General features: G+C 38.1%; 1 protein-coding gene across 1 annotated transcript in view; it reads left to right on the top strand.

Moving 5' to 3' along the window:
- Positions 1-17,606, top strand: part of LOC136866934 (zinc finger protein 83) — a 58,682-nt gene extending 41,076 nt beyond the window's left edge. The window contains exons 5-6 of the mRNA XM_067144024.2: positions 5,807-5,865; positions 16,479-17,606. Of these exons, the coding sequence (XP_067000125.2) occupies positions 5,807-5,865; positions 16,479-16,719 (300 nt within the window). The 3' untranslated portion in view covers positions 16,720-17,606. The remainder of the gene's footprint in view (positions 1-5,806; positions 5,866-16,478) is intronic.
- Positions 17,607-18,747: the final 1,141 nt, after the last annotated feature.

Below are 18,747 nucleotides of genomic sequence, written 5' to 3'. Positions count from 1 at the left end.
TCCAACCCAGAGATATGAATGCGGAACTAGTTTACCTGCAAAATATTTTACTCAGGAGGAAGCCGTCATCAGTACATCATACGGGGAGAGCTGCGTGACCTCGGGAGTTAGTTATGACTGTAGTTTCCCATTGCTTTCAGTGAAGTTCATACAGATAAACTTCCCAGCCTGGCGATGATATCGAAGTTGGGTCCCTTTTAACAAAACATGCAATGGGGCAATATTCTGGCTAACATAACTATTATATGTTGTGACTGGTCATTTTCGTGCAAGTTTTGCAGGGTATATTTTGCTGAGACCCCTTTATGAATGTTTTATTTTCTTGATAGATGTTTTTGGAATCATATCCAAAGAGGATAAAATGAACTGCATTGTCATGAAATGTGGTACTGTATCAAATTATTTGAAGATTGGGGTAGATGACCTAAATGTTTATCCCCTTTAAACATGTAGCATCATCATCGTACTGCTGTTGTCATTATTGTTCATTGTTTTCTTCCATTTTCTCTTATGCTATTGGTTTTCTCTAACATCTGTGAAATGTCCCTTCATTTAAACAACTTTTCTTATGAGCATAACGCTTCAAATGACAGAGGAGATTATTACTTTCTGCATATTTCATGCTCTGCATTGAGTGAGTGACAGACTGTATCAGCTACCAGGGTAGTTATGTTATGCTATTTTTGCCAGTATTCCTGTAAACTCATGGTTGTTCCTTGCGTAGAAGGAGGGATTGTTGTCAAGCTGCTATTGTATGGGGTATCCTTGGAATACCATTGGAGGTTGCAGTCATCTTTGAATAACACTAAGGGGCGTTGTTATTATTTGAATAGTACAATGGAGGTGAGCCCATTATTTCACACCGTATGGTGTTTGCTGGCATTGGTCATTTCTTGTCACTGGACACACTTTCCTTTGAGAGGAAATTCCAGGCTGTTTAATTGTATAACTTTCAGGCCCTGGAAAATATTGAAGAATGGAGGTAATTTCAATGACGCTGTAGACCTTCTTTTCAGGGTAACTGCTTGCTAAACGGTAGGTAATACCACAATTATTACACAATCGCTGCTCAATTTGGAAAGTCTTCAACTTTGATCCTATGACTTATTGTCATATCTTAGTTCTTTATACATTAGAAAATGCTGCATCTCTCGATCATAATCAAAACTCTCCAAATCGATTGTGACTGGCATTAGGAAAAGGGGCCTCTCATTATAATGAAAACTCTCCATCTCTATTGTTTATGGCAGTTGGCAAGTGAGCCTGCCATTATAGTGGAAACTCCCAAACTCAGTTGTGTATTGCAGTAGGAAATGTGGCCTGCCAGTATCATCAAAACTTCTCCAATGCGCACCTTACATTGGAAACAACGTACTGGGTCTTCCCTGTTTTTTTTTTCTTGGACAGCAGTAAGAGACATGCATTTTAATATATTCTTACTGTGTGTAGAGGAACTTACATAGAAATACATATACATGATACAGTGGAATACCATAGTAAAGCATGGGAACAGTTGCTATTAGGTATTTATAAGTGTATTTCAGTTAATGAATATTATGAATATTTAATTTACACATATTCTGTATTCTGTAGGGAGTCAAGATCTCCTCATCTTGAGAAATCAGTGTGGTCAACAAGATGGGTGAGCCACATGCACCCTGTCCACTCATAATGGCATAAATCAAGGCAGTTAGTAACCACCTACAATGTATTGGAAAAAAGGGCCTTCTAGCCTCCTGATTGGTTAGACGTTGGGAGAACAATTGTTTTCATCCCATGGTAATTTGAGGCATTCTGAAATGCGGGTGTGGTCACTCGAGAGGCTGTTTGAGCCCAAGACAGCCACAAGGCAGTCCTGCTAGAATTGTCAGTTGCTGATCGAATCCCTGTCAGTCTGAGGAGGGACTATGTATCTGTAATAATAATAACCAGCAAGTTACTTGGAATATAGACTAAGAATGAGAGAAGACTCCTTCATTGACCACACTACAAGTTTTCATACGATAATTGTACATAGTCACTGTGCATAGCTGTACATACTGCATCGCCTTATTAACCCAAGCATAGAGGAGAAGCGGTTGTCGTATTTGCTCCACACTTAGTTATCACTTCCTGACCTAAGTTCTCATCTCCCAAGAGAGATCCAGTCTACTCTCCAGGTTCGTGTCTCTGTCACGACATTGGTATGATGGTAACTGGAATGAAAAGACAGGTTTGAAGTTACACCAAGAGGAAAAGTCTTCTCAGTATAAATGACTGTGTTAATGGGGTGATAGCATCTCATGGGTTAATATAAGGAAAGATCTTCATTGAGATAATCACATTAACAAGGTTGTAAATTAATGTTGCAGATCTCTTCACATGGTTACGAGGGTGAAAAGTGTCTGGTAACAATTCAATTACAGTATGGTTCCAGTGCATGAGACCAGAATTACTTCATACAAGAATTGGAAAAGATTCCAATGAAAGTAGCATGGTTTGTTCTGGCTGACGAACGAGTAGTGGTGCAAAAATGTTGCGGTCTTTGGGCTGGGAAGAGTTGGGAGTAAAGTAAAGTAAAGTAAAGTGAGTAAAGTGACGTGCTGCTCGACTAAGCCGTATGCTACCAATATAAATGGTCCGTTATTGGACATTATAAATTTTCCATCTAACTCATTCCTGGTTGCCAGCGTTTCACCCTCGTGTGCTAGGCTGGGCTCATCAGTTGGTATCTACCACACCTACCAAGACGCATGGCTAGTGCATACCGTGGAGGCCACTGCGTAGGCCAATTGTAGCCACCGGCAGTGCCAATGCACTATGAGACACTCTGTCTCACTACTAAAAATTGATGCCTGCTTGGCCATCAGATAATACAGATGTTGATTCCCATAGGGAATCTGTAATATTTGTTCCGAATGAGTAAATTTATAATACCAATATAAATGGTCCGTTATTGGACATTATACATTTTCCAGCTAACTCATTCCTGGAATAAATTTACTCATTCGGAACAAATATTACAGATTCCCTATGGGAATCAACATCTGTATTATAAGCCGTATGCTCCGAGTTGCCAGTGGAGCGATGGTGTGAAATGATTTTAGGAGACAAATAATATTGAGTCGAGATTTTAAAGTGAGGAAAGATCATAATATGAAGATAAAGTTGGAATTCAAAAGAACAAATTTGGGCAAATATTAATTTTTATGAAGGGAAAGTAGGGATTGGAATAATTTATCAGGGGAAATATTCAATCAGATTCAAAGTTTTTTGAAATAATTTAGGAAAGGTCTAGGCGAACACTTGATAGGTGATCTGCTACCTGGGTTACTACCCTAAATTCAGGTCAGTGTTGGTCGGTCGGTCGGTTGGTTTAGAACTTGTAATCAGATTGTCATAGCATTAATAAAGATGCAAAAGTGTTATTTTTCTTCTTTCCACTGCAAAAAGAGTAAAGTTTTTATTTGTGGTTCAATCACAGAATTCTTAAATTCATGAATGGATATTTCTGAAAGCAAATTTCTTTCTAATGGCTCTTCAGCTGATCTACAGTAAGCCCTTATGAACTAAGATCGTCTTACTTTCATAAGCAGATAAAAACTGTATATTGTAACTCAGGCAGGTCCGTGGTTTGCTAACCTCAGTTCACTATCACATGAGGAACACAATGTGTCTCTGACTAGTATCTTTCGGGGAGGAATACTATTGGATTACATTACCTCAGATATTGATGGTTATGAATTTCATGTTTTTGGTCCGTATTGAACTGAGAATAATATATAAGTAATAATAATAATAACGTAAATGTTTCCACCTTTTCAATACAATATATTCACAAAATTATACGGTACTAGTTTCGACCCATCTAGGGGTCATCATCAGCCGTATTGAAGCAAAGATCATTTGTGGCGAAATCCTAAGACAATATTATTTTAAAGAATAACAAGTGAAATGAGATGTTATGGTAATAGTTAATAATACAAGGAATATACATACTAAGAGGTTTTTAACAAAAAATAAAGTATAAATGGGGTGTTGTAAAAATTATAATCATGGAAATCAGTAAGTTCTTGTATTGAAATGAAATATGGCTTAGGAAGAGGGCTTAAGACAGTTACACTTTCTCCCGCACCCTTCAGCCCCACCGTAAGTACGGTCATGTCGTAAGAGCGAGTATCCGTTGAGATTTACAGCACATGATGGCAAATCTCCACGTAACCTGCTTTCTGATATGCCAATACAATGCACCTTATTATTTTTGAAAATTGCCTGTACTTCTTCTAGGTGAGCTGCAATGGATACTGAATTTAGGTGACAACACGAGAGAGCTCTCGGGTGATTCATCAGCTGTCGCCTCAGAATGGATCCCGTTGCTTCAGAGTATGGGAGGGGTGAGGGTTGAGTTAAGAGGGGAGATGAGGAATGCGGGTCATTGACACAAGGGATAGATTCGTCTACCAACATAACAGGAAAACTAATAGTAGGTACATGAAATAAGATGAGCTTACCTGAGAAAAGCACTGAATACATCCACTGACTATTACATACACACACTCACTCGCACACAAACGTAAACTACTGAAAACACACATAATAAAATTGAACAGTCCACTCATTCATCCTACACAGCTAAGGCATTTAGTTGCGCAATCATGCATTAAGTAACTTTTAGTCATTCTTTTCCATGTCTTTTCTTTGCCATTTAATCATTTTTAAATTCATTGTATAGATATGTAATTAGTAATTCACATTTCTTTGTTCTGCATTATTATGCAGTCATTTCCTTCCATTACGTTCACCAGTCAACACATCTGAATATCATTGTGGCGTTGAGTAACTCTAACATATGAAGTTCATTACTCACTTTGGAGCCTTTCAATGGACATGAAGATGATGCTGGCAGAAAAGTGCACTCAAAATGCATTCAAAAATCTCCTCTTATAGTACAGTGTGCAATGAGGTAAATATTACAATCCATACAGATATGCAATGTTTTCGATACAGTCTCATCAGATGAATTGTTTGAGGAGATAGAATCAAAGTTCTTTTCAGATATTCCCACTTAAAGATAGCATAATGTCGTAATAAATATCATTGAGAGATATTGATGTGTTTTACTTCTAAGAAGTAGTGCAATATGGGACATGACATATATTTTTCCTCAAATATGTTTTTATATCTGTTATTATGAATCTTTGTCTTCTGCTGCTTTTCCCACTCCATGGGTGTGAACTGTGCATTTGGTGCTGTTTTACTACCAAATGCCCGTCCTATGTGGAGTGATGTTTCCATTATTGCGTGTTTCTGTGGTGTTTGGTACTGCGACATCTTGTGTGAACATGGGACAAGACAGACACCCTCTCCCTGAGCCGTTAGAATTAATCAGACACAATTAAAATCCCTGACGCAGGACCCTCTGAACTGAAGGCCATTGAGCCAAGGAGTCAATTAACTAGTGTTACAAGTAACTTGCATTCTCTCCATGATGAATTAAGGATAGTTTGGAACTGTGAAATATTTACTGCTTTGAAGTTGTTGTTTTTTCTTCCTAATTTTAATTTTGAAGTTTTATTGTAGCTTTGCAGTTTGTTTCTGAAATGTCTTATTTTAAATTGTAAATAACTTGCACTGCTGAAAGTTAAATGTCCATTTGTTCTGAATTCGCATTGTTTACACCAATGTTGCATAAGGTGGTTACATGCTGATGACCTCAGTGTCCAGCATTTTAAAACTTAAAATATCATTCTTTGATATTTGACTTTTTTGTTATGCAATTATGCAAGATGATACCAGTTGAAAATTGTAAATATTCTTTTTTCTACAGGATGTGATGATAGAAACTCAGGATGGGGGATGCAACAGCCTTGTGGACACATTGCAGGGGTAAGTAACTCTCCATCTCGATGACCTTGACTAATTCTCTCACTTCCCATGATGTAATAATGTAATGGAGTATGGCATTTAGTGCCGGAAGTGTCCAGGGACATGTTCGACTTGCCAGGTGCAGGTGTTAAGATTTGACTCCCGTAGGTGACCTGCGCGTCATAATGAGGGTGAAATGATGATGAAGACGACACATACATTCAGCCCCCGTGCCAATGAAATTAACCTATGATGGTTAAAATTCCTGACCCTCCCTGGAATCGAACCCAGGATCCCTGTGACGAAAGGCCAGCATGCTAACCATTTAGCCATGGAGCCGTACACCCATGAAGTTAAAGAGCTGATTAGAAGTTCCCTGTTAGGTAATTAGGAAAAGCAAAGATGTTTCGTAGTCATGTTTTTTGTATTAAAGGAGTGATATTGGGGAAAATACCCTAATTAGATTATTTGGAAAGCTGAAATTTGCCACAACATTTTCCTATAAGGAAATTAAGGAAGGTAATGAGGTTGTATTCTGATTTAAAGATGGAAAACTCAACAATTGTGTCAAGGGAAAGAAGTAAATGTTCAAGTTCTGGAACAGGAAGATGCTGTTGTAGGCTGAATTTTGATGCCATAATTGGATGGAACCTAGTAAGGAATGATGCACTTTGAATTGATGACTTGCCCTCAGAATTGCTGTGCGCTTTAGAGAAATAGGGGAACTTGTGAGACAATCCTGACTTTATGTTGGATCTTGGAGGATCAAACTAAGAAGGACAATCCAATATACATGGCATTTGTAGCATTCCAAAAGGCATTTGATAATGTTGATTGTACCAATTTGAGATTCTGAAGGTGATGAGTTCAGATACCAAGAAAGCAGGGTTATCTACAATGTGTACCAAAAAATTATTCTACAGTGATAAGATTCAAGACTCTAAAAAAAAAAAAAAGAAGCAGCAATCCAGAAAGAAGTGAGGCAAGGTTATCATTTGTTGCCCCTACTTTTCATTGTTTATATAGAAGAGGCAGTAATTGGAAATCAAAGAAGAACTTGGAAAAGAAATCACAATCCATGCAAAGGAAATCAAAACTCTGAGACTGGCCGATGATATCTTTATGTTATCTGTGTCTACAAAAGATTTGGAGAAATTGCTGAAAGGTATAGACAATCTTTGGGAGTACAAAATAAACATAAATATAAAACAAATGTAACAGTGAGCAGTGATGCTGGAAGTATTGTTAATGATGGCAAGTGTAGCACACTAGCACAAGCAAGGAAGGCCTTTCTTACTTAAAGAAATTTGTTCACATTAGTCGTTGATGAAAGAATTAGAAAGACATTTTTGAAAACTTGGCCATTGTACAGAAATGAAACATAGACAATAATAGCCAAGAAAGGAATAGAATAGAAGCTCTTGAAATGTGGTGTTACTGAAGAATGCTGAAGAGGAGATGGATAGATCAAATCACAAATGAAAAGATGCTCAATTGAATTGTTGCAAGGAGATTGGTTTGGCTGATTTCAATTGGAGATGTCATCGTTTGAGAGGACAAATTTTAAAACACCGAGGACTAATTCAGTTAGTTTTAGGCAAGGTTTGCCTGGGTTTAGACCAAGTTGTGAGTATGGCAAAGAGATTACAGAAGATGTAGGACTTGCATAAAAATGAGAATAGCACAGGATAGGATGGCATGGTGGGCTGAATCAAACCAGTGTATGGACTGATGGCCCAATGAACAACAATATTTTGTGATTAAGAAGTAAGAGATCATGCACAAGGAATGATGATGATGATGATGCTTGTTGTTTTAAGGGGCCTAACATTAAAGGTCATTGGCCCCACACAAGGAATGGGCCCTCGGTTAGTTGTATAATAAAATGTGGAACATAAAGAGTAGATAGGGGCGGTAGACATTCAGTATGTACTTTCAAGTTATAGGGTGCCTGCACAATGTGGAAAAGAGGTTGTCCATTTCTGGAGAGGATTCTAACCTCTTAGTAAAGTCCACTAATACATCAACATCATGTTGTGAGAAAATTGGGTATTCCTAAAAATCAAGTTATGTGCAGATCTCTGGTGTTTGAGGATTGATTTCTTTATGATGTAAGTGTGTATCCTTCATTGTGTATAAAAATATTGTGGATCAACTATGCAGTATGACTTTCAGATATTTGTAGTATGTCCATGCATGAGTTTTTTAAGTTAATGCAATATGTAAATTGCAGAAAAAAAAGTGAATTAGAAAAACAACTTATTCCAGCACTTTGTGCTCTGCCTGAAGGCCAACATTTGTCTTCATCCCGTATGGCTGGATACTAGATGCTTCACTCCTTGTATATTTTTTTATCATAATTTTATCCACTTCACTGTTGCAAGCTTTTTTATTCCTCATCTTGATCCGTTTCTGTATGAACACTGGATGGGGTAATGAAGCCAAGACCTCATCCACTACTATTTTGAGCATCATCTACGCATTGTGTTTGGTGTTTTCTGCTACCAAGTCCCTCCACATCATTTGAGGCCATCCTCTAGGTCTCTCTCTCCTGTGATCACATTGTTGGATTAAGGACAAATATTTTTCAGTGACTAAATCCTTAGTCATAATATAAGGTATCTGAGCAGGTGTTTCAGTGAGCCCATTTGTTCAAAGGAAATTATGTAGCGAATATTGCCAAAAATATCGAAATATGAGAACTGTAGAGTGCTGGTATTTGTAGATGCTCAAATATGGAAGCCTTGTGCTGGTAGTTTTTCTGGTACTGAAAAGTTACTCCTGCAAGAATATATTCTTGCATCATGTCGCCTCCAGGCACCTGCAAAAGTTTTTAGGACATATTATAATTATGAGATAGTAGGATATGAAAAATGGGTGCTCATTTTGTAAAGAAGGAGAAAGAGGAGGTGAGGTCAGTATGAAGATGTAGAAGCAACAAGGACATAGGCAGTCTCTCCCTTCCTTCTCAGACCCTATTTCCCTTCTTCATACTCTTTATGTGCTGCATGCCCAGATCTGCCTCATATTGCCCATCCGTTATGCCAGTTACTTAGTTTATTGTTGTCTTTCTGAGAGGAAATATCAGTGATTGTCCAGTAAACTTTATTCCATCCTTCATTGAATTACTTTAACCCATTAACACATTCGCTGCTATTTTTACACTGTTGACATTAAGCGTAAGTGTGTCACAAGTCACTGATATCTTGTACCGTACTTCACTGGTGTGCATCATGAGGCACGTGTGACTCGTCCTACAGAAATAGTTCTGCAGGCTGCTGGCAGATGGTGAATGTATACTACTTTCATATAATGAGATTGGCAGCTGCAAGTCATGTCAAGTTCTCACATACCTCAGCAGGGGGATCCACCAGTGCTCGGTTTAGCAGCAATAATCATTGAAGTCCACGAGTCACCCGTGCCTTGCGTAGCCCAGAACAGTGCGTTAACATCCCTTTCCGTATGTAGGTAAAGGTTGATTTACATGAGTATAAGTGCACTTTTAGACAATAAATGAACATATTCCGTGGTTACCCATTTTCACACCAGGGAAATGCCAGGGCTGTGCCTTAATTAAGGCCACGGCCGCTTCTTTCCACTTCCTAGGCCTCTCCTATCCCATAAGACGTATCTGTGTTGGTGCGACGTAAAGCAACTAGCACAGCACAAATGAACATATTTATTTTGCTTTATAATAAAGACACTGCACATAAAATTTAAAATAATACTGTTCTCTTTTTGAAGAATTGTTTATTTTTTCACTGATCTCAAAATTCCCTAAACTGTTTACATTCATGATCTCACTAATTTTATTATTATATGAAGGCAATTTTAATTTTGAACACAGTAAACTCAATTTCAGCATTTATGAACTTTGTTATAACATCCAATGCTCATAAATTGTAGTTTTGGGCGTTCCTCACAGTACATTGTCACTTGCATTGTTCTTCTTGCCAGCATCTTTCGAAGTTCCACATTCTCGCTGAGCTTTATAGAAAACCACACATCATCTTCAAACTTTTTTGTTTGGTCTTTCCATCTTTAACAGAGTGTACATGGGCCTTCTCCCAGCTCTGATGACAGGTTCTGTCTGTGGTCCAACTAGGCTTCTTGTGAACTCCTCTTGAAATTGCAGTACTGGCATTTTTTTTTTTTTTTTTTTGCAGACGTCATGGTGTGAAGTATCCAAGCATTAAACAACGCCATTCCAATGATATCTTCTAGGGCTACGTTAATGTACCATTTTAAACCATTCCGTAGACCTCAATATTAGGAAGACATCTGATTTCTGAAATCGACCCCCTTTTTAGCTCCATTGTAATCAAGAAAAGAGAGAGGCTTCCTTATAGGTTCACTGTCTCTGTTTTCCTTTCCGGAGTCTACCAGACAGTCACTATGACTCGGCAGTGTTAAAAGCATCAGACCAGCTCGTTTGTCAACCCACTTGATTACTCGAGTACCGTGCTGACACATCTTACCCACCACCTCTCCTTTCTTCATTTTCTACTTCACCATTATTGGTAGTCCATGTGTATTGCTACGAAGGGTCCCACACATGTTTCATTCCTCTGAAATCCTTCTGCCAGAGGTACTCTGGTGTAGAAATTTTCAGCATAGAGGATATGTCCTTCATTTAGAAATCCACTTAGAAGCTCCATTACAACAAACCTACTCTGCTTTCACTCACACTGGATTTTCCTGCATAGATTTCCATTCTAACTCCATATTTATGAGTTTTGTTAGGAATGTATATTCTGAAAATTAAACGGCCTCTCCAAGGAACCCTACTTTCATCTATAACCATTTCTTTCCCTGTTGTCAAGGCATTCTCAAAATTTTGGTTTACTTTATGAAGGAGGGGTTTGATTCGATAGAGACGATCACCTGGTTGATGGTTAGGTTTGTTGCCTGTGAAGTGCCAGAATCTCAAAGAAGAAGAAAATGATCCCTTGGCATTGCCCGTCTAATAAAGCACACATCATATAACTTACAGTAATTCATTCTTAGACCAGTATGAGTCAATAGTTGGCTGAGGAACAAGACCCATGCACATGGTAATTCCTAGAAACTGTTTAATTTCCTTAACATTAGTTTATTTCCATTTCAAACTTCTGGACTTGCTTTCATCATTATGACTTTTAAAAAATTGATTGGCATACCTGTTTGTTTCCTGAACCAACATTTCTAATAGGCTGTCATCCACAAAATGAGAGTATATCTCAATGGGCTGTCCCTCTTCTAACTGCAACTGAACTTTTGCTTCCCCAGTAAAGATAGTGAAGCCTAAATCATTCGTGGTTATATCACCCCAACTGCTGCCTGGTTCTAACTAATTGTGTTTTAACTTCTTCACTGCCACTTTCATTGTGGCTATCATGGACATCTGTGTCGGTTCCAGAGCACATTGGTGAAGATGTTCAACATGATATTGAAAAATTGCGATCATCAGTATCACCAAACGCCATATCTTCTTCTCCTAAAAGATCCTCAATATCTGACTCCTCTAATGATTTCTCAAAACGAGATCTCCTGGTTCCTTGTTAAGAGTCTGAACTGGAACATTCTTTGGGTAGCTGGAAGTTGTTGCATCTGAAACAATTCACACACATTCCTTAGCTTTCTGTGCTTATAGTTGAGAATAAGATTATAAGTAGCATTCTTACCATGATGCTGCATAAGAAAGATGCTCAATTCTAAATCCTCTACTTACGTCACACGACGACAAGAGTATTGACACGTTGTCACAATAGGTTTCCGCCAGCCTATAATGATGGCTAGAGCACAATAATACTTGATCACCAATGTATAGCTCCTATTGTCCACCGCAGTTGAGTGGGACATCTAGTAGAAATGCGAGGCACTGCTGACTCGTATAGTAAATAGTAAAAGCGGCATTACATCCGTGTGTAGTATAAGGTAGTTGTTAAATGTATACCTATGCCATAGAACACCATAGATACCACCTGTGACTCACTGTCATACTGTTACGCAAAGTTATCACTGTAGCAGCATAGGAATAAAATGTGTATTTTGTTCAGCACCACATTTTAGTGCTGTACAAGTCACATGTGACTTGCAAAGCAGGGAACATGTTATGAAGAACATCACTAAATTGGTCTCAAGGTTTTCAGTTTGTTATGCCTCCTATTGTCGTAGCCTTTCTCAGTCAATACAGACTAACGTGGAATAGACTTCTCTTGGAATGTTGTGCTGAATTTGCATTATGCTGACATATTGACAAAAGTTGTTTACAATGTATCTGAAATTTCTGTGCATTTAAAATGCTAATACAGATAGTATTACGAAAGCAGTGATTCTTTATCTTGATTTGTATGTGTTTTTGTAACTATGTACATTTTGTATGTGTGTGATGTTGTTAAACTGTAAGTACATTGTAGTGTTTTGAGACATTGTTTGACAGAATCACAGGTTTTATTGCTTCAGCCATGCCATAGAAATAAAGGTATAATATTAATATCATCAATTACAATCAACTGACTTGTTATAACCCTAAAATTGTTGGGGCTACTCCTGTTGAAGGCTGATATGGATTAGAGTCTTCCAGTTTAGTGAACGGTGAGAAGCCATTAATGTTAAAACAAATGTGCATTTGTTCAGTCACATGATGTCACAATAGCACATTGATAGTTTTTGGCTACACAAGGCTAGGAGAGGGTTGGCAATGGGAAGGTATTAGCCATGGATTCAGTTAAGGTACAGTCCCAGCGTTTTACTGATGTGGAAATGGAAAACCATCTTCTCTGTGTGTAGGTATTCTCCTGAATTGGGTAGCAATCAGGACATCAACTTCTGAGGGCATTTCAGAAGGGAAATTGAATTCCTTCCTCACTTTGTGGCTTTGTGTAAATATTTGTTCACTCTTATGAAATACATGTAAATTCTCTGCTAAGTGAGCATTGCCTGAAGTGCTTGGGAACTCTAATTTGGTAGAAAATGACAGGCAGATATCATATTTAAGGAAGATTCTCTGCTTGGAGAAATCATTGATCCTACACTCAAGTTCAGGGCACAAAACACCAGCCTAAGGAATTTGCTGCATCCAAAATGTCCATCTATGAACCCACTCTCAGTACTCTCAACTAAATTTTCTGACATTAATTAATGCCTTCAATAACACTCTTACCATAACAGCACTGAAAGGTTTAGTTTGTGCATTTATATGCTTATGGGCTTTAACCATCTTATTGAATCCAACTGGATGTAAGAAGTAAAAATTAGTAAACTCCAACAATAACTAACTGTGTTTCATTATTGCCTTGTTAGAATGCAAATGTTCCAAGGTGGATATTGGGGCAGAAACATACTTTTACCAAGCTAGTTTTTTTTTACAAGATGCTTTATGTTGCACCGACACAGATGGGTCAAATGGTGATGATGGGACAGGAAGGGGCGAGGAGTGGAAAGAAAGCGGTTGTGGCCTTAATTAAGGTACAATCCCAGCATTTGCCTCGTGTGAAAATGGGATGCCACGTAAAACCGTCTTCGGGGCTGCCAACAGTGGGGTTTGAACACAGTATCTCCCGAATACTGGATTCTGGCCACACTTAAGTGACAGCAGCTATCGACCTTGGTATACCTAGTTCTTTCCACATATACCTATGCTTCAATTGAAGACATGCTTGCAAAAACGGTCTAACCCTCACTTTGCTTGAAAGGAGAAAATTTTAAGTTTTGCAAACAGAACAAAAATATATATACTGCATTAATTTTACCTGATGTATTGCACATCAAATCAAAGTATACATTCAGGAAAATCTTTTCATAGGAATTTTAAGTTGTTTTGTTGCACACTACCGATGCAGTAGCTAAATGAACTTAAGGGAAGTTGTATACTCAATGTACGTGTTAGTTTTGTAACATACGTACCTGACTTTGTGATAAATGGAAGGGAAATACAAATAATTCTGGCAATAAATTATATAATATAGATAAGGAAAGTGTTGTTACAAACAAATAATACATAATATATCAACAAATGCAATAATGAGGTTGCCCTACAAGTACTTAATCCTGTACCTTAACCTAATCATAATCAGGAATATCAAAAAGTGGATCATCTTCTTCTTCTTCTTCTTGAACGGGACTACATGCATTGGAAGCAAGATTTCTGTAGTATGTATGATACAGAGGGGGTATGTAATCCAACAAGTCTAAAATATCCTTGATTTTGGCTGGAAGTACAGGCCTAGGTCTGTCGTACTTGCATGGTAGGTGTTCAATACCGAATGATGGTCTACCAGGTACTTTTTTTTCTGAGATCTACAGAATCATACTCTTCTATTGAAGAGTATGAGTACTTGAAAAGTAACCTAAATGGATCGTCTTTACTGATTTTACAACATGTAATCTTGCTTAATAATACCTTTTGCTTCGAATCAGAGACTGTTCTTTTCGTTATCTTATCCAGTAAAGGCGAAGCAGTGATAAACATGTCACGTGTCATCTTTACCACTGCAAATGGCTTCTTAACCCTAGTCTTCCTAACAAGTTCCATCCATTGATCTGGAATGTAAATTGATGACACTTGCCTCTTTTTCTTCTCTATAAGGCCAAAGTCTCTATCACATGGCAAATACGTGTGACCTGGCACTAAATATTTATGTTCTATTATATTAAATCTTCCAGTCTGGACTATAATCATCCAAAAGCTAACTAAAGAAAAGTTCTTATTTTGACGGAAACAAGAATCAGAATATACTATCAGGTGGTTAACATTATCAGGAACAGAAGTCATAACATAATGCTGAAGGCATGAGATTATGTCATTGGCCCCCCTTCTCCACTTAAGTACTTCATGTTAGGATTCTTTTTCCGAGAATAATGACTCGACCACGTGGGGAAACTGTCAATGTGCTCCCTTGCATAGTTTATATCTACCTCTTCTGTTTTGTTGGGACGGTTTCCATGCTGACCCCTCTGATCCACATAAACATTGTTGCAGCATTATTTGCAACATTGTGAATACCAAAATTCAAAGCTGACGTTTATCCCTACACTCAAGTGAGGAGTGAGGAGGCATTGCTGCATGTCAACGGCAATCACATGAACAGTGCTGTCTTCCTTAGCTAGTTGTGTGTCTGCTTTTAACTGCTCATAGGCCGACTCTGATTTTAGTTTATGCAGCTCTAACTTACATTCCAGATCTTTTTTTTTCAGAGGATCATTCTTTGTTGAAATTTGAATGTTTAAACTGTCACATATTTTACATGTATCACTACGAGGTGCTTGGAATGACAAATTATAATATTTATAGAAAATCTTCCTGTAAATGGCAAGGCTAACTGGTATCCTATTTTCCTGGGTGCACTTGTCCATATAAAGGTCATACAAAACACTAATATTGAGTTCTCCACTTAAGTACTTCATGTTAGGATTCTTTTTCCGAGAATAATGACTCGACCACGTGGGGAAACTATCAATGTGCTCCCTTACATAGTTTATATCTGCTCTTCTGTTTTGTTGGAATGGTTTCCATGCTGACCCCTCTTATCCAACTAAAACAGAATAAACCATGTTCTCTTACAACCTTGTTTTATTATCTTGAAGCACAACCTAACTTACGTAGAGAACTGCACGTGAAAAGTGATTAGAATCACAGTGATTGCTTACCTTGAAGGTACCTGAAGTTTTCTTCTCTTGAATTATTCGAGAAAGTCGTCCATTACTCAATCCAAATATAGACAATAGGGCCTTTTTACAGATTGCATCCTCTGTTGCATCTACCATAACCTTGAAAACACATGAACATTGTCTTCTACTGCTACGAGAATCGTTCACATATCTTCGCTTCACTGGGCAAATCTGTACACAGCCAGAAATGTACGCATTTTGTAAGTCATGGTCACCCAAATTCCAGAAATTGAGAAAAAGTCTTTCACGATAATCTTCTGTCACCTTTTCAAAACACTTACGCGAACAGCGGCAGTTTGCACCAATACTCTTCTTCTCTATTACAACACCTTTGTAATTAACATATTCCTCACCACTATTCCTTTTCTTTTTCTGAAATTTCCCGACACCATTTTGCAGGATTACTTTTCCTTTTACGATAATTTTCGCACATTTCTTCAGCTCGCTCAGCAAATTCACTCTCTGTGTCCACCATGTGTGTTGTTTACAAGCTGTAGCCAGGGTCACCAAAATTGATACAATGAACATTCTGGAGTAGGTACATATTCATATATAATCAGGGACATTGTATTCTCAGTAATGATTTTTTAAATGATAGTTACATTAAAATTCTTATGTAATGTTCATAATGTTAGCCGCTCTCAGCAAATTCGTTGTTTCAATCATTGGCTCACCACCACACTACACCACAATGTTAGTGCTAAGCCTGCAATGTTGCGTACACTTATTTAATTTCTGCTCTATAGGGGTTAGCCCATTTTAGCATTCTGAGAAAGGTCCTCAGGTTAAACACTCAAATTTTAACCTACTGTATTCCTCTAAATGATCCCTCCTGATATTAACGTATGTAGGAATAGTTACTATTCATGTTGCTCAATAGATAGCAGCACCTAACTCACTTGTTTTTTTTAATTTTGAGGGTTAGGCCGTTTTTGCGAGCTTGTCTTCAATTGTTTTTAATGTTATTTCTTTGCATATTTCAGCATGGAGAATTCAGCTATACCGACTACAGAGAAGGTGTATTCTTGTTCCCTTTGCTGCAAAGTATTCAAAGAGAGATGGAGACTAATAGATCATCTGCCGACCCATACCAATGATACGTCATACCCGTGTATGATATGCAGTAAGGTATTCACTCACAGGGGATCGCTGAAAAATCATCAAACTGTTCACTCAGAGGAGAAACAGTTCAGGTGCTCAATCTGCGGAAATAGTTTCAGTTGATCCTCGAGTCTAAAAAGTCACCAACTTGTACACACTATCGGCAAGCCTTTGTCTTGTTCCATATGTGGTAATAACTTCAAGAGGTCGTCTGATTTAAGAAGACATCAGGTTACACACCTTAAAAGAAAGCCTGTTTCTTGTTTGAAAATTTCACCTGATCGTAGAAATCAAGAAGAACCATACCCTGAAGAAGTTTCTTTTAAAAAGTCCTCGTCCCCAAGAGCGCATGAGGAGAACCACACACAAAGAAGGCCTTATTCATGTTCAGTATGTGGATATTCTTTTACAACTTCAGGATATTTAAGAAGACATGAGACATCTCACATCAGCATTTATTCTCACTCTTGTGCTATTTGTGGAATCGCCTATAAAAGATTGTCTGATCTAAGAAGACACGAGATAATTCATTCCAACGGTACTGTAACATGATATGCAGAAAGGGTGATAAGCACACAGCTGGTAGCTTTTAACTCTAACCTAATAAACCTCCCTGACATTGGAATGGAAGTTAATGGGTGAGAAGTACATGAAATTACTAAGTTATACATTCAAGTTCACAGCAGCGATTGGTGAAAAGTTTTGGAGGAGTAACATAATGCATATGAATTTTTAGTACAGTCACATTGCATATGACAAGTGTTACAAAGAACCATAATAAACTCATGGACTGTGTTCATAATAATGTTGTTCTGAATAACGTGAATATTATGTTCATAACTTTTAGGTGATATATCATATTTTTCATAATTTTCTAAATTCACCAAACTGTAATTTTGATGATTTATTTGCATCTTGTAAGAGTTCTCTCTGGATGTATTCATACCAAAACACATGGACATAGATATCACCTTTTAGAGAATTACATTCTGGTTTATATGCATTATGAATGTATCGTGAATCTTTTTTAATATTAAAATCTCTTCCTAATCTGGCTAGCGCTATGATAACATAGCATTCCAGAGCACCTTGTTAAGTGGGTACAGATGCTCTACGTAGAACCAAGGGATTATGTTCAAGCTGCCACAGGAGCGTCCGATGATTTATTGTAGAAGTACATCAAGGCTCAAACTTATCACCACAGCTGTTCATTCTTGTGATGGACACTTTACATCAGACCTGCACAAGCTAATACCATGGACACTTCTCTATGCTGATTATGTCATGTTGGCTGCTGAGAATAAGTGTGATCTTCAGCACCAAACAGAAGATTGGAACAACTGACTAGTGCAATGCGGCCTGCACTTTAACAAAAAGAAGATAGAATACATGACATTAGATCCTCGAGAAGTTGGAAGCATCCACGTTAATGGTGGTGATCTACCATGAGTAGAGAAATTGAAATATCTTGGCTCCACACTCTCTGACGATGGCGGACTTACTGATGAGGTCAACACAAGGATACACGCAGCCTGGCTAAAGTGGCAAATGACAATGGGCATCACCTGCAAGTGAAGGACCGTCTGAAATCTAAGATCTACCAGACTGTTATCTGTCCCGTCACTCTCTACGGCACTGAGTGTTCGCCTGTTACAAAGGAGGTAGAACGTCGACTAAGCGTCATGGAGACAAAGATGCTTAGGTGGACAGCTGGCATCACTAGACTGGATCATATTTCAAATGACAATATTAGGAAACGCTTTGGCGTTGCACCAATCCAGAAGAAAATGCAGGAAAACCGTCTGCGCTGGTTTGGACATGTGTTGCGTGCCGAAGACAATACACAGGCAAAGTCAGCGTATACATTGGAAGTTGCTGGAAAGAGGCCCCAGGGACAACCAAGACAGCAATGGATCGATACAGTGCACGACCTGAAAGCTGTAAGACTACATCATGACATGGCCCGTGACCGAATTAAATGGAGACAATGAATCCACACAGCGGACCCTGCCACCAGGTGGGACAAATGCTAAAGAAGAATAATCTCTTCAAGCTGATTAAATGCTTATGTCTTTATTCTTGTTGACTCTTGCAGTTAAGATATTCCTACTATCCCTCCCTTTGAAATTATTCACCATAAGCTGCTGAGTA

Source organism: Anabrus simplex, chromosome 3 (assembly GCF_040414725.1).
Source record: "Anabrus simplex isolate iqAnaSimp1 chromosome 3, ASM4041472v1, whole genome shotgun sequence".
NCBI lineage: Eukaryota > Metazoa > Arthropoda > Insecta > Orthoptera > Tettigoniidae > Anabrus > Anabrus simplex.
Note: the sequence above shows the minus strand (reverse complement) of the source record. Positions and strands in the feature narration are given on the sequence as shown.